Source organism: Cynoglossus semilaevis, chromosome 19 (genome assembly GCF_000523025.1).
Source record: "Cynoglossus semilaevis isolate Cse_v1.0 chromosome 19, Cse_v1.0, whole genome shotgun sequence".
In the NCBI taxonomy this organism is placed as follows: Eukaryota; Metazoa; Chordata; class Actinopteri; order Pleuronectiformes; family Cynoglossidae; genus Cynoglossus; species Cynoglossus semilaevis.
The window spans coordinates 14,046,263-14,059,409 of NC_024325.1; the positions used below are offsets into that span (position 1 = coordinate 14,046,263).

The window sequence follows — 13,147 nt, forward strand, 5'->3', positions numbered from 1 at the left end:
GACCCCTGCTGTCAGACCCTTGATGTCGTCCATCAGCTCCATTTCACAGCCTGGTGCGGCAGCAGAACACAAAGACCAAAGAGGTGAAACTCTCAACTCAAACTCAGAGAGGACGGCACGCGACCATGTGATCACAGATGGTTCCTACCTGGTTCAGAGAAGGCATCGCTCATGTCATCGTCCTTGTCTGCTTCGTAGTCATCGTCCTCCTCTTCCTCCTCTTCATTCTCAGAAAGCTCATGCTCGCTACCGAAACCCTCGTCGTGGTCTTCATCGTCCAGTTCAAGCCCATCTCCTTCCTCCTCCTCCTCTGCCTCCTCCTCGTCCTCTTCCTCCTCGTCCTCCTCCAGCTGGGGTTGGACTTTGCCGGACTGACGGCTGCGGGTCAGGAACAGAGAGTAGTTGTGCTCCTCCTCCTTGGTCTTCTCCGCTCCCTCCACCACCAGAACGCCGCCGCCGCTCGCTCCGGCTCCAGTTTCGGCGACACTGACCAGCACGGAGGTGCTGTCGTCCAACACCGGACCCGTCTCCACCAGTTGAGGTACAGTGGGAGACCAGCCGGCGGCCATGTCTCTCGGTGCTGTCTCTTCTGCCCTCTCAAACCTGGTCAGGTTGCTTAATTCCTCAGGTGCAGCACCGGGGAGATCCACCAGAGTGGAATTTGCTGAAGTGGAAGCCTTCTCATCTTGAGGCTGGGAAATGGGTAGAGGGGGTTCTGGCCGTTCGAAATCCGGCTGGGGAGGCAGAATGGGCAGAGGTTTCTGCACAGGAGTCACGCGAACCTTAGCTTTACGCACAAAGTCCGGGCCGTGAGACGTCAGGAGTGCCGTTTTGGTTCCGCGTCCTGCGATCTTGATTTGGACCTGACTGTGGTTCTGGGCCTTAGCCATGGTCTCAGTGCTGGAGGGGACGGGTCTGGTGGCCTTTTGGGCATCTTCAGGGAAATCCGGAAGAAGATTACGCGAGGGACGAGATGATGCCGTGAAGCTGGAGGAGGCTCGGGCGGAGCCGGGTCCCGATCCTGGGACCACGGACCTCTTACTGTGACAAGGTAACTGGGAGAGTTGAGTCTGAGGCTGTGGGGGGGGCAGAGTCAACTCAGCAAGGGGGTTAAGGGTTTCACAAACGGGCTGCGAGTCTTCACTGTTGAGCTGCGCTAGCGTCGGGGTCCGACTGATCACTTCCTCATCCTGGTAGGGACTGGAAAAGTCGTCCAGTCCCAGGAAGTCCACCTCTTTGGTTCCCCAGATGTCACAGCTGGCCAGCCGTGTGTATCTGTGTATCACAGACAAAACACTGACTTGTATCACATCGTGTCAAATGTTAAAATCACACACTGATCTGACTAATGAAGCACAGCTTTGACGTATGTACCTGGTCAGGTCTTCCCAGTACGTGTCCCACTGTTCAAATGCTGAGTTGCTGCCCACCGTCTCAGTCTCTCCCAAACCCATGAACTGGTCCACACCGCCCTCCACCTCTTTTCCTCCATCCCCTGCTCCAACCATACTGTCTCCACAGGGACTCTGCTGGTGGCTCATCTCTCTGTCCTGAGAATTAAAGAGAAAAAAAAACATTAAATTTAAGTGGAGTAACTGTAGTTTTTTTATATACAAATTCATTCCAATCTAACATCATGACCTATTTATTTAGTCATTTGTTTAAGTGGGTCCGTGATGAAGCGGTTTTTGCGTCTGCCTTACACATCTGCATTTCATGCAGAAGGTGCTGGGCTCGAGTCCCACAGATTGTGACTCAGTGTCCCGTGTGGCAGCCTGCTCTCCAAGAACTCCAAACATCAGTAACAAGGTTGACAAAAATAATCATTCACTAATAAAATTTGCAGTGTTTTTCCATAAAAGCGTTTTTTAAATTTTTCAAACCTAAATTTCAATGATTTTACATCATTTATTTTGTCGGTGAATTCCTGTCTCTTTAAAGGGTTAAAACTGTATTACTGTAAAAAATAATAATAATAATAAAATACAGTATGTGTAGAATAACTCTGAGGCCGTTGGAGATAATGAAGTGTTTGATTGGATAACCTCACAGTCCTGTTTCAGTTCACGTGGACGGCCAGGCTCTCCAGGAGCCACTAGACTCTGGCCTATATCTGTCCGCACTGGAGCCATGACGACATCCTACATATTAATGTGTTACTATGGTGCTGGAACATGAGAACTGGGCCGTGAATCACTGCTGTTTAGTCTGGAGCGGGCAGGAAGTGGAGGTGGACACCTGCAGCTGACAGAGTGAGCGCGTGACAGGTGGGGTGTCTGTGTGAAGCTGTCTCACCCTCACCCTCACCTCCTCCACGAAAAACAAACAAAAAAAAAACTCAATACATTGTCCTGCGTATCGTGACACGTGTCGTATCGCCAGACCCTTGACAACAGCCCCCCCTGTTGTTTACCTTTTGCAGCTCTGTTGTGGCAGATCACAGAAAACCACATTCAAGGCTTTACAATTCAGCAAGACAACGATCGCACAAGTGTGACAGAGTTTCAGTTCGACGTGTCGAGGTTTTATCTAATCAGCGACAGAAACGGCTAATCAAGATGGTATTCAGTTCATCTGGACAGGGCCGCAGTCCAACATGAAACGGCTGCAGCGTCCGCACTGGAGCCATGACGACATCCTACATATTAATGTGTTACTATGGTGCTGGAACATGAGAACTGGGCCGTGAATCACTGCTGTTTAGTCTGGAGCGGGCAGGAAGTGGAGGTGGACACCTGCAGCTGACAGAGTGAGCGCGTGACAGGTGGGGTGTCTGTGTGAAGCTGTCTCACCCTCACCCTCACCTCCTCCACGAAAAACAAACAAAAAAAAACTCAATACATCGTCCTGCGTATCGTGACACGTGTCGTATCGCCAGACCCTTGACAACAGCCCCCCCTGTTGTTTACCTTTTGCAGCTCTGTTGTGGCAGATCACAGAAAACCACATTCAAGGCTTTACAATTCAGCAAGACAACGATCGCACAAGTGTGACAGAGTTTCAGTTCGACGTGTCGAGGTTTTATCTAATCAGCGACAGAAACGGCTAATCAAGATGGTATTCAGTTCATCTGGACAGGGCCGCAGTCCAACATGAAACGGCTGCAGCGACTGGAGACGTCAGCCGGGCCGTCTGACATGACAGTGACACTGAGGCTCAGAAAGTAAGTCTGATATCTGATGGTGCAAACAGGAAGTGGAACTTAGCTCAAACCTCAGATCCTGTGGTGCATGCATGCATGTGTGTGTGTGTGTGTGTGTGTGTGTGTGTGTGCAGCTACTCACCAGTTCATACATAAAGTCCGGGTCAGAGCTCGTGGCCAGGAGCTCGGTGCTGGTCAGGGCCTGATCAGCAAAGGAGTAGTTCTGAAAGGCGTCCCCAAAGGGAGGCTCCATCCCACTGACGCTGGGCTGCGTCGGTGCCCAACGGTGACGGAAACCAGCAAGAGGGAAAAAGTACAATGACTAAGAAAGCAAGTCAAGTCAGACGTTAATCCGAAAACAAATCTCATTTTGTGTCCCAGACGGTGGGACGGGGGTCTCATCTGAGGCCAGAGCTACACTACAACATAACAAGGTGTGTGTGTGTGTGTGTGTGTGTGTAAGCCCAGCCTCTAACATTTCAGATGATTCATCAAGTTTTCACCTGCCGTCCACGGTTCAATCCCGCCTGTCTTACCTGAGGCATTGCCAGGCACAGCTTAGCGCTCCAGCGGGGGTGGGGGGACCTGCGGGTCTCCTGTCCAGTCCCAGTGGAGTGAGGCAGTCTGATCAGAACACTTCTAATTCAAATGATGAGGGAGACAATCGCTGTGCTCGCCCGCAAGGCTGGGGCGGAGAGGGGGGGGGTACGGGGGGGGGGGAGAAGGAGTCAATATCTGGGCTCAACCTGGTCTGGTCTGGTCTGATCTGCTGTGGTTCTCTGTGAGCTGTAGGTCTGTGGTGAAAACACAGAGGGAGAGAGAGAGAGAGAGAGAGAGAGGGAGAGTGAGAGAGAGAGACAACAGAGCAGATGCATTAAAATAACATTATACGGAAGAGACAAGACGTCAGCAACATGTCACGTGGACACATTGTGACAAAGTTTGTTTTGTCAGTTTTTACCAAAGTAAAAGCACAGAAAGGGAACGACGACGGACAGTTTCCAAAAAAAAAAGAAAAGCTGATCCACCAGGGGCTAAATGTCATGCCTTCAAACGTCAAATCACCAGCAAAATGTTATCAAAGACAATTCAATTTACCATTAAAATTAATTAATTATTTGATATATACTTGACTCTTTCATGTCCTTAAGAAAAAGTCAAAAACTAAACAGAACAACGTCTAAGTCGTGTGCTCTAACTTCAACCTAGATTATTATCTGGATTACTACTCTTGGACTTGTTTTACTCCTCAACAACATCTGGTTTCCACCTCGGTCAGACCGGCAGCTTTAAGAAGCCACAGGTTCAATTTCTGACTTCACCAAAGTTCCTGGGAAAACAAAACCCCAAACGAGTCATCAGCATAAATGGATGTGGTCCGAAAAACAATGTGACACTGCAGCGCCACACGGTTGCCAAACTGCCACAGTAGCCAGTCATGGTAATACATCAAAACCCCCGTCCACCCACTGCCCCCCGCCCCCTCCACTCCTGCCTCCGGTCTACCACTGACTGTCATTGTGAAAATATTTATATAAAAAAAAGCTCACTTTTTTTTTTCAAATGTTTTGTGTGAGTTCAGTATTTTCTCTTAAACATGATTTTATTTCATTGACATCAGCAACATCAACACGACAACATTCACATCAATACAGATGGTAGAAAAAGGCCTGTCAGCTTAAAACACACAAACACATAAACACACACACACACACACTCAGTAGCTGTGATTGTTATTTTGGCAGTAAGTGCTGTTTTACTCATAAGTGGGTCAAGTGTCTGTTCCAAACTGAAGAAGGAACAGAGTCCTCGTGAGCACAGAGACCGACACAACGGTAGCAGACGACATGCTAATGATTCACTGTTGACCAACGGATTATTATAATGATAATTCAAGATGAGACGGAGGTTTCAAGGTTTCAGATGGTCTCCCAGCAGATCCACTAGCATTTAAGCTAACCACTGCTAGTGGAGCTAACACAGGATGATCGCGACACTGCGTGTTCAGCCAAACGGAGAGATCGTCCACCGACTGAACCGAGGGCTGTCAAACGATTACAGCTGTAATATAATTAACCACAGGTTAGCTGTGGATAGGGTTACAATTAATCACGATTAGTCATTAGTGATTTGGCCACAACAGATCATCTGCCTCCATCTCACTCTCGTTTCCTGCCTTTTCTACATTTCACATCAACCACCTCCATGTCCTGTTTAAAAAAACGTTTCAAAAATGAACTGAAATGTGATGTTATTTTAATCTGATTAGTTTCACAAACCAGTTAAAGTGTTTATTATGCGAAATTCAACTGCCCTCGTTTAAACACAACAACTTCAATCAGTCATTTAAAAGTTCTCTAACACAACGAAGCCACGTCCGTGTGTTTTCAACCTCCAAAATGTTAAAAACCTTCAGACGTGTGAAGCCACGTTGTGCCCGTCCGTGACACATAATCACCTGGGTTGATCACTTCTCCTCCAGAAGGAGATCAGCTCTGACTCTGACTTCGTCTTTTACCATTTTCTCAGTGTCGATGTCTCCAATTTTCTGCCCTTCATTTCTACACCAAAACACAACACCAACCATTTGCACATTTGCATAGCAAACAAATGTGTTGCACAGGGACATGGTGACCCAGGCAGAACGCTGAAATACACTCCAGTTTCACTGCCCCTCCCACCCTCGCCCCACTGCCCCATGGGGCCAGACAACATCACTTCCCCTCTCGGGGTGCTGACCGACTGAGCTGGGGGTGAACTCCTCAGCCCTAAGATCAGTCCTTGTGTACCTGTTCATTTTGCACAGAGACAGGAAGTGGTGGAGCACAACATTCGAGAAAGATGCAACACCTCTACAGTACAAACATCCCAACAGATGCAGGTGCACAAGTTAAGGTAGATGAATATTCAAGTACACACATGAGCCACGATAAATTTAGACGCTCGACCTCACAGAAACACAAAGGTGCGATCGTCGTCTCGGTGTTTACTTCCGTCCCCGGCAGCTGTGTCTGGCCTCACAGGCGGCGGCGGCGGCAACAGTGTGTGACAACATACGTTCTGAAGACAACAATAAGTGCAGCATCAATCTGGGAAAATTCTGCTACCAGGCCTAATGCACAGGAACAGGAATTCATTCACAAGCAGGGGACTCACAAATCCGCAGGACCCCGAGTCACGGGATAATTCAGCTCCAGTCAAAACGCTGCACTCAATGTTTTTTCTGGGAGCTGAGTCTGCTCAGTAGAGACAGGCTGTGATGTAGAACCGGATATTTATGGCTGAGCATGACAGGCCCCAAAAGGTTCAAGCTGAATTTCTTTCCCAGGGTGGTTTGGAGATGAGAACTGCAGAAATTAGAACTCCTCGTTCAACTGTTGTGGGTTTAAGTGCCGTCTGAGTCCCAACACTTCAAACAGTGGGCTGAAGGTGGGCTCCATCCACTGAGTTAATAAGAAAAGAAGTTAAAAAAAAGGAGCATCAATCATATCCACAGAAAGATAAATGAATGAAGGATGTGGCGTCAGGTTTACATCTCAGGTCGACAGGAGATAAAACCCTTCTAGAGGTTCCTCATTTTCCCACCCCAGGTAATAAAACCCTCCCCTCACACTCGGTGAATTGATTTAGTGATTTTAATAGGCTGTCATGACGCACAGTGGGCGCATCGTTCTCCGCTGCAGCAGCTCGCACGTTGAGCACATGATAAGTCTTCCGCCACAAGTTGGAAAAAAAAATGTTTTGTGTTTTTTTTTAATCCATCAACTGATAGGTAAATTTGACATGTGACGTGAAGCCACTCGCAAAAGTAGGGCTTCCTGTGTATTGACAGATTCACACATTCAGCCTAACAGGTTCATACAACAGCTCCAGTGTCTGCATCAGAACAAACAACAGCTGGTTGTATTAGAACCTTGAAGAATATTATAAAGGATTTATTAGAGTTCTGACACTGTGGTGGATTTTATTGCTATCAAGTCAGGACTGCTGGGAAACCAGGACCAATTACAGGTCGGTGTGAAAGAAAATATCAATACATTCAACATCGTGATATTTTGTTTCACAATACCCTATTGATATTCTACAGCACTGTATGAATTTTTGTTAAATTAACAATTAAAAGTCAAATTTCAAAGTCTGCTTTAAAAAAAAAAAACAAGCAGATTAGGTTGAACTGAATCTCTGCATGATCGAAGACATAAACACTTTTTTCAGTTGTTGTCGTCTGTCCTCCACAGTTATTTCTGGTCAAAACATAAACACAGTCACACTCGTGACTCCGCTCCAGCTCACAGCTAGCTTATAAGGCAAACAGCTCACATTCACTGCTTTACAAAACTGGACCAGATCCAAGTAGGCCAATCAGAGTTGTCTTATTTGGAATGAATTACCCGCTGATACCAGTGGGTTCCTGATCCCTGCAGAGATAATGAGCAGGAGACGCCTGTCGGCTCACTGAAAAAGAGGAGAATCTCTGCAAACACATTGAAAGCTCATCTATCAACAAATCACAAGTGTATGTACACACTGTGGATACGCCACACACACAGGACAGATATGCTATCACAGCTCAGTTTTATGTTCGTGATTTTTTTTAAGATATTTTCCAAAAAGATATCAGTACTAATAACCATAACCCGTCACTAGGGCACAGCATGACTGGACAGAATAAATTAATTAAAGAGATGATAACAGATTGTGCAGAATGAGCGCACCACAGCTAATGGGTCATGGTTAGAGAGACCAAGAGTGCAAATTCTTTCCATTGTTCTCAGCAGCCCTTGCAGCAGAGCACTGCATCACAAACAGCTCTGATGGCAGCAAATTCACTGCTGTTTGCGGTGAGCCCAATTACGTGTACAACCACCGGTTTGTACGGTAACTAAAAAAAACATAGATGAACAAAAAACGCAAAACTTTATTCACTCTTTCACTGCACAAATTCTTTGTTTAGATTCTGTCGAATTTCAGTGTTTGGTCAACGTACTGTCCCTAAGTAACACAACTATGCACCTACTGGTCAGAAGAGTTACTGCAGGGCAGCAGTTAATAGTTAATAGACATAAACAATCCACAGAGTCCAGTTCAACGTATTTGAAGTTATTTTTTCATGTCAACATCAAAGCTGGTATGTGCTGATGTTTTTTTTAATCCTACTTTTGAAAAATATTACTCAATATTAGTGGCACTGTCAGATGGATTACAATTTGGACATGGAAACAAAGCTTTCATCAGAAGCAGTCTACTGTCTACTGTATTTGGAAACAAACAGCCACTTCACTTTCACTTTTCACTTTCAACCTGAGAGTCTACACAAAACAATTTAAAGAGATTCATTAGGGCAAAGGAAAACGATTTCGTACAGAAAAGCATCATCAGATAGATTAAAAAAAACAAAGCTCTTCAGCAGAACAGTGAGATGTTCTTGCCAAACAAATATCTCACCAAAAACAAGCTTCATTAATCCCAGTACCAGAAGTGTTTGCTGATGAAAGCGCAACAAAGTACAGTTCACCATAAACAACCACAACGCCACAGGCAAACAATACGCTGAATAGAGAAGATTTAAAACAAAGAAAAGAAAAGTTTGCAGCAGAAACACTCCAGACCTGCATGAAGATAAACCTGCTGATTACTTATTTATCTTGTGCATGTGTCAAAACCAAATCACGTTTTCAATCTCCTAGTTCAGTCTGGTCCCTGGTCCCAAAGACAATTTGAACAATTTCAACTTTGCTTCCTTTCGCCACGTCATTAAAATAGTCCCTGTTCTTACAAACGTAACTGAAAATATCTTGATGTCCTCCCAGTGTGTCCTTCACACAACACCCTACCTCTCCTGGGGAACTGTACTAATATTTCCCAAAACAAAACAAACCCAATTTGCTTATTTATTAGAGATTACACAGAGGTCAAACTATAATTTCCAAATAGCACTGATGCTCTTGGCTCTAAAACATGGGTGCATTTAGCAAAAAGCAATAAATGTTTACATTTATGGAGCCCTGTCTGTGATGGTGAAAAATGTTACGTTTTAAAGCACAAGCATTCACATCAACACGCAGACAAACTGGTGGACATTATTCACCTTCACAAGCCTGAAGAATACACTAACATTCCAACATTTGACACCGTTGAGACTTAAATGTGACCAATACCTCTCCTCAGTCTTTGCACTCAGCACGGCTCCTTAACAGAGCATAACAAACCTCAATCTAACGCACAGTGCCGACGCCCACGAAATCTCGCGTCCTAATTGGTCCGCCGTACAAGTGATCCCGCCTCCCGCCGTGTCTGAGTGGCCCCACGGGCCGTCAATCACCAGACTTGCTTTATAACAAACAAGTCTGGTTGAGGCGGAAGATAAACAAGTTGGAGGCCTACATGCCCGTGGCCTACATAGCTGTATTTAAAGATATTTAAAGTCAGATCTGCAATTCAACTTCCTCCACGAATCAAACAATTTATTTTTTGAAAACATTTGACTAACGACAATCGTTACTGTGCCGGACAACAGAACAATGACGTTTATGTAATCAAGTCAGTCAGGAGGAAACTATTCCAGTGGTTATTAATAGGCAGAAATATAATGTAATCTCTATATTCTGAGAACGTCCTGTTTAAAGGGTCATTTGTGCGTTAATGCTAACCGGGATGGAGTGTATTTTTTCGCGTAAATCGCATAGAAAGTTCTGGCTATGTCGAGTGTTTTCAGTGTGTCTGGTGTTGGGGGGCGTGTACCTGCCGAGAGCTGAAGCTGCTCTATTGGCAAGAAAGTCATCGTTTGCGCTGATATGAAGTCCAAAAGACTCTCAAAATGACATTTTTGATTAAATTATACAATAATTAACAACGTAAATGCGTTTTTAAATCAAATGCAAATATTTCTCGGGATGTTGAAAACTCCACTACCTGACCGTTGTATTACATGAGTGCCACGGTAACGTCTTTTATTCGAGAAGCTAATTTAAATATTAGCTTCATTGGCTCGAATTAACGTCGTTAATTTATGTCACGGACACCGAAGCTGTTAGCCGCAGGTGAGCTGGTAGCTGTCATTCGTGCAACTACACACTCCTTTTGGCCGCAGCAGCAGCAGCAAGAAGGGCTGTAGACACACTGTGACAACCTTTAACTTTACCTTCTGTTGGTTACAAATGCGGAACTGACGGGCTGGATTCTACCCTACACTCTCAACTGCAGCTCTCAGTCAAGTCAGTATGGCCTCCGTCCGTCCGCCCCCTTCCTCATCCCAGCCGAAGCCCGATACACAACAACAACTGACCGAGCTGCCGTTCGTTAGCTCCCAGGCTAATCCCCTCACCAATGGAAAAACACTGAGAAGCTTTTCAGCCCCGAAGAAAGAAGAATTAAAGCCACTCACAGTAAAGACGCTCCGAACACGCGTCTCTCTTGTCGTTGCACCTCACGTTTGTTCCCGTGTTAAAGGTAATAAGGCCCACTTTTTTTCAATGGAGTCCGTTCACACGCTGCAGCAGCTCCGCTCTTCTCTCGGGTTTGTTTTGTTTTTCTTCTTCCTGACGGGTTCCTGGAAGGCGCGTGACTGCCTCACCACGTGGTAGAGCGCCGGGCCAATGGGAAGCGAGGCTAGATGAAAGCGCTCAATGTTACAGCATACAATTGTTGTATTATAGTAGAGTATATGAAATGTTTGTATATTTAGGATTATATGCCATTTTGAAGAATTTAAAATGGATACATATGTTATTTTTTACAGAAATTAATGAATTAATAATCTTATTTTAAAAAATCATTAAGGCTATTTATTATTATATTTATTATTTCAGTAACCCACACATTTTTTTTTCATTTTTCATTTAAAATTTACTATCACGAATCCCTCTTGAATCCCCAAGACCTACAATATTTCGAAGTAACTTTTATCTGCCAACTCAACAGTATAAATGTAAGAGACGGTAAACTGTTATCACTGTAACACTAGTAACGGTTATGGTAACGGTAAACTGTTATCACTGTAACACTATGTTATAGTTTCTGTATTATAGTCTGTACTGTACTGGTGTTAACAATAGGAGTTCCCCCACTGTGAAGGACTCCTTATCTTATGAAATAGTTTTGGGTGTGGAGCCTGGTTGACAGTTTATTCATTTTAAGGTCATTTAAAAAAATCTATCTTCAGAAGTTTAAACAATACATGGAAGTGTTTTTTATTATTATTTATTTATTTATCTACAAGGCCAGAGTTATTATTAGAGTCTTTGACACATTTGTCACTGGGTATTTGTTTAACTTTTCATTTTGTATCAGCAGATTCTACAATACTTTAAATATAATATATATATATATATATATACACATACATATATGTTCTAGATTCTTAAAAGGTATGGCAATCGTTACAAAGATTTGTTGAAAGATCAAATATATAATATATATATATGCACATAGATATATACATATATATGTTCTAGTTTCTTAAAAGGTATGGAAATCGTTACAAAGATTTGTTGAAAGATCAAAGGAAATCTCTCACAACATTCTGAGTCTTAAATTTGTGTTTAATTCCACACTTCTTTCACTTAAGTCAGGAGGCGGCTATTTATTTCTAATTTTGGTTGACATTATTGCCCCACATACATGCAGAGGTTGTTTATCAACAAGGCAAGGAACGCAGGAGCGCGGGGGCAGTTGATGGGAACACATGCTGCCCAGTTACGTTCCACCGTCTGAGAAAGGATAAGAAATCAGTACATTTCCCGTAAACTGTTCATTAAAAGTAGAAGTCTGCACTGAGCTGCGGCCAAGAGGAATTCTGCAGAAGGTGGGAGCAGTTTCTGGGCAGCTCCCTCCCCCAACTTAGCTGGAAAAAGAAAGTGAGACACCTCCCTGACTTCGACCACATGTAACAGAGGCTGATAACACACAACACACATCAGTGGATCCCTTAAAAGAAGACAGCCACGGTCAACACTCTGAGCTTATTTAGCTCGTAGTTATTAGCAACATACGCTACTTTTTCTTTGATCCACTAAAATAGGAAGTGTGTGAAACAACTGTAACAAGTTAAAGGGTTACAAGCGCTTTTTGTTTTTGTTTTTCTCCTACATATTTACCAAATTCATTTCCATCAAGCATATGTTTCAGAGTAAAGCGGAGCAGATGGTGGAGCAGTTACAAATTCCGTAGTATGAATTAAGCCAATAAAAATGTTATTTCTGGCTCGGATAAACAACCACATGCTCTCTTATGCCAGTAAATCCTGTGTTGTCACCGCTTATTTCTGTAATGTCACTTTTTCTTTTAGTTCTCATCTCAAGTCTCAACCTGGCCTTGGATTTTAATAGATCAGAGAACAAGGTCTTCACTGCCGCCGCCAGTAGCTTCACAAACCTGTTCTCTGCTTTTATTCTGTCATGTGCAAAATCTTGTTGGCTCATTTCCATGGTTCAGACAAACAGTTTTTTACAGGATTATGCAACAAAAGCAGCAGGAAGAACGGGAAGAGTCAATGTAGGAGTCTGGAGGAAAGGAGGGAAATACCAGGGGGGGGGGGGGAGGGGGGGGGGGGGGGGAGGGGGGGGGGGGGGGGTGGGAGGGGGGGTTCATCAGTGAAGCACCCAGCAGAGTCATGATTTCACTAACCATACCAAGATGATATTACTGATCTTTTCAGAGTCCATCGAAATGCATTGGATGTCACTGATGCCTCACTGATGCTACAGAGATAAAAAAAAAAGAAGTCATTTAGAAACAAGTGACTCATGCTCAGGATGAGTCTTCGGTCCCACGAGAGTCGCTCTGTTTTCCTTGTCTCATACATCAGGTTCATGTATTTATGAAGACCACCGGTTACACAAACAAACAGTCCAATCGTTTTGCAGTCACTTCTTTCCTCAAATGAGCATCAGCCGCCGAGCGGAACCTGCTTCCTCGTTCCTTCAATTCTTGGCGAAAAGGAGCCGCGTGCAGCAGAAGTCTTTGGAAGAAACCAGCACCCCCCCCTCCCACACACACACACGTGTG

At 44.5% G+C, this 13,147-nt stretch overlaps 1 protein-coding gene across 4 annotated transcripts in view; it reads right to left on the reverse strand.

The window, feature by feature from the left end:
• Positions 1 to 10,868, reverse strand: part of crebrf (creb3 regulatory factor) — a 14,566-nt gene extending 3,698 nt beyond the window's left edge. Inside the window, exons 1-5 of one of the 4 annotated variants that reach the window (XM_017041544.2) lie at positions 10,527 to 10,868; positions 3,679 to 3,936; positions 3,285 to 3,410; positions 1,375 to 1,550; positions 476 to 1,275 (exon numbers count right to left, since the gene is read on the reverse strand). In XM_017041544.2, the coding sequence (XP_016897033.1) occupies positions 476 to 1,275; positions 1,375 to 1,550; positions 3,285 to 3,410; positions 3,679 to 3,687 (1,111 nt within the window). In that variant the 5' untranslated portion in view covers positions 3,688 to 3,936; positions 10,527 to 10,868. Of the gene's footprint in view, positions 1 to 460; positions 1,276 to 1,374; positions 1,551 to 3,284; positions 3,411 to 3,678; positions 3,937 to 10,283; positions 10,506 to 10,526 lie in introns of those variants that run through there. The other 3 variants (XM_025065724.1, XM_017041545.2, XM_025065723.1) reach the window with 3 other exon arrangements.
• Between the last annotated feature and the right edge of the window lie 2,279 nt (positions 10,869 to 13,147).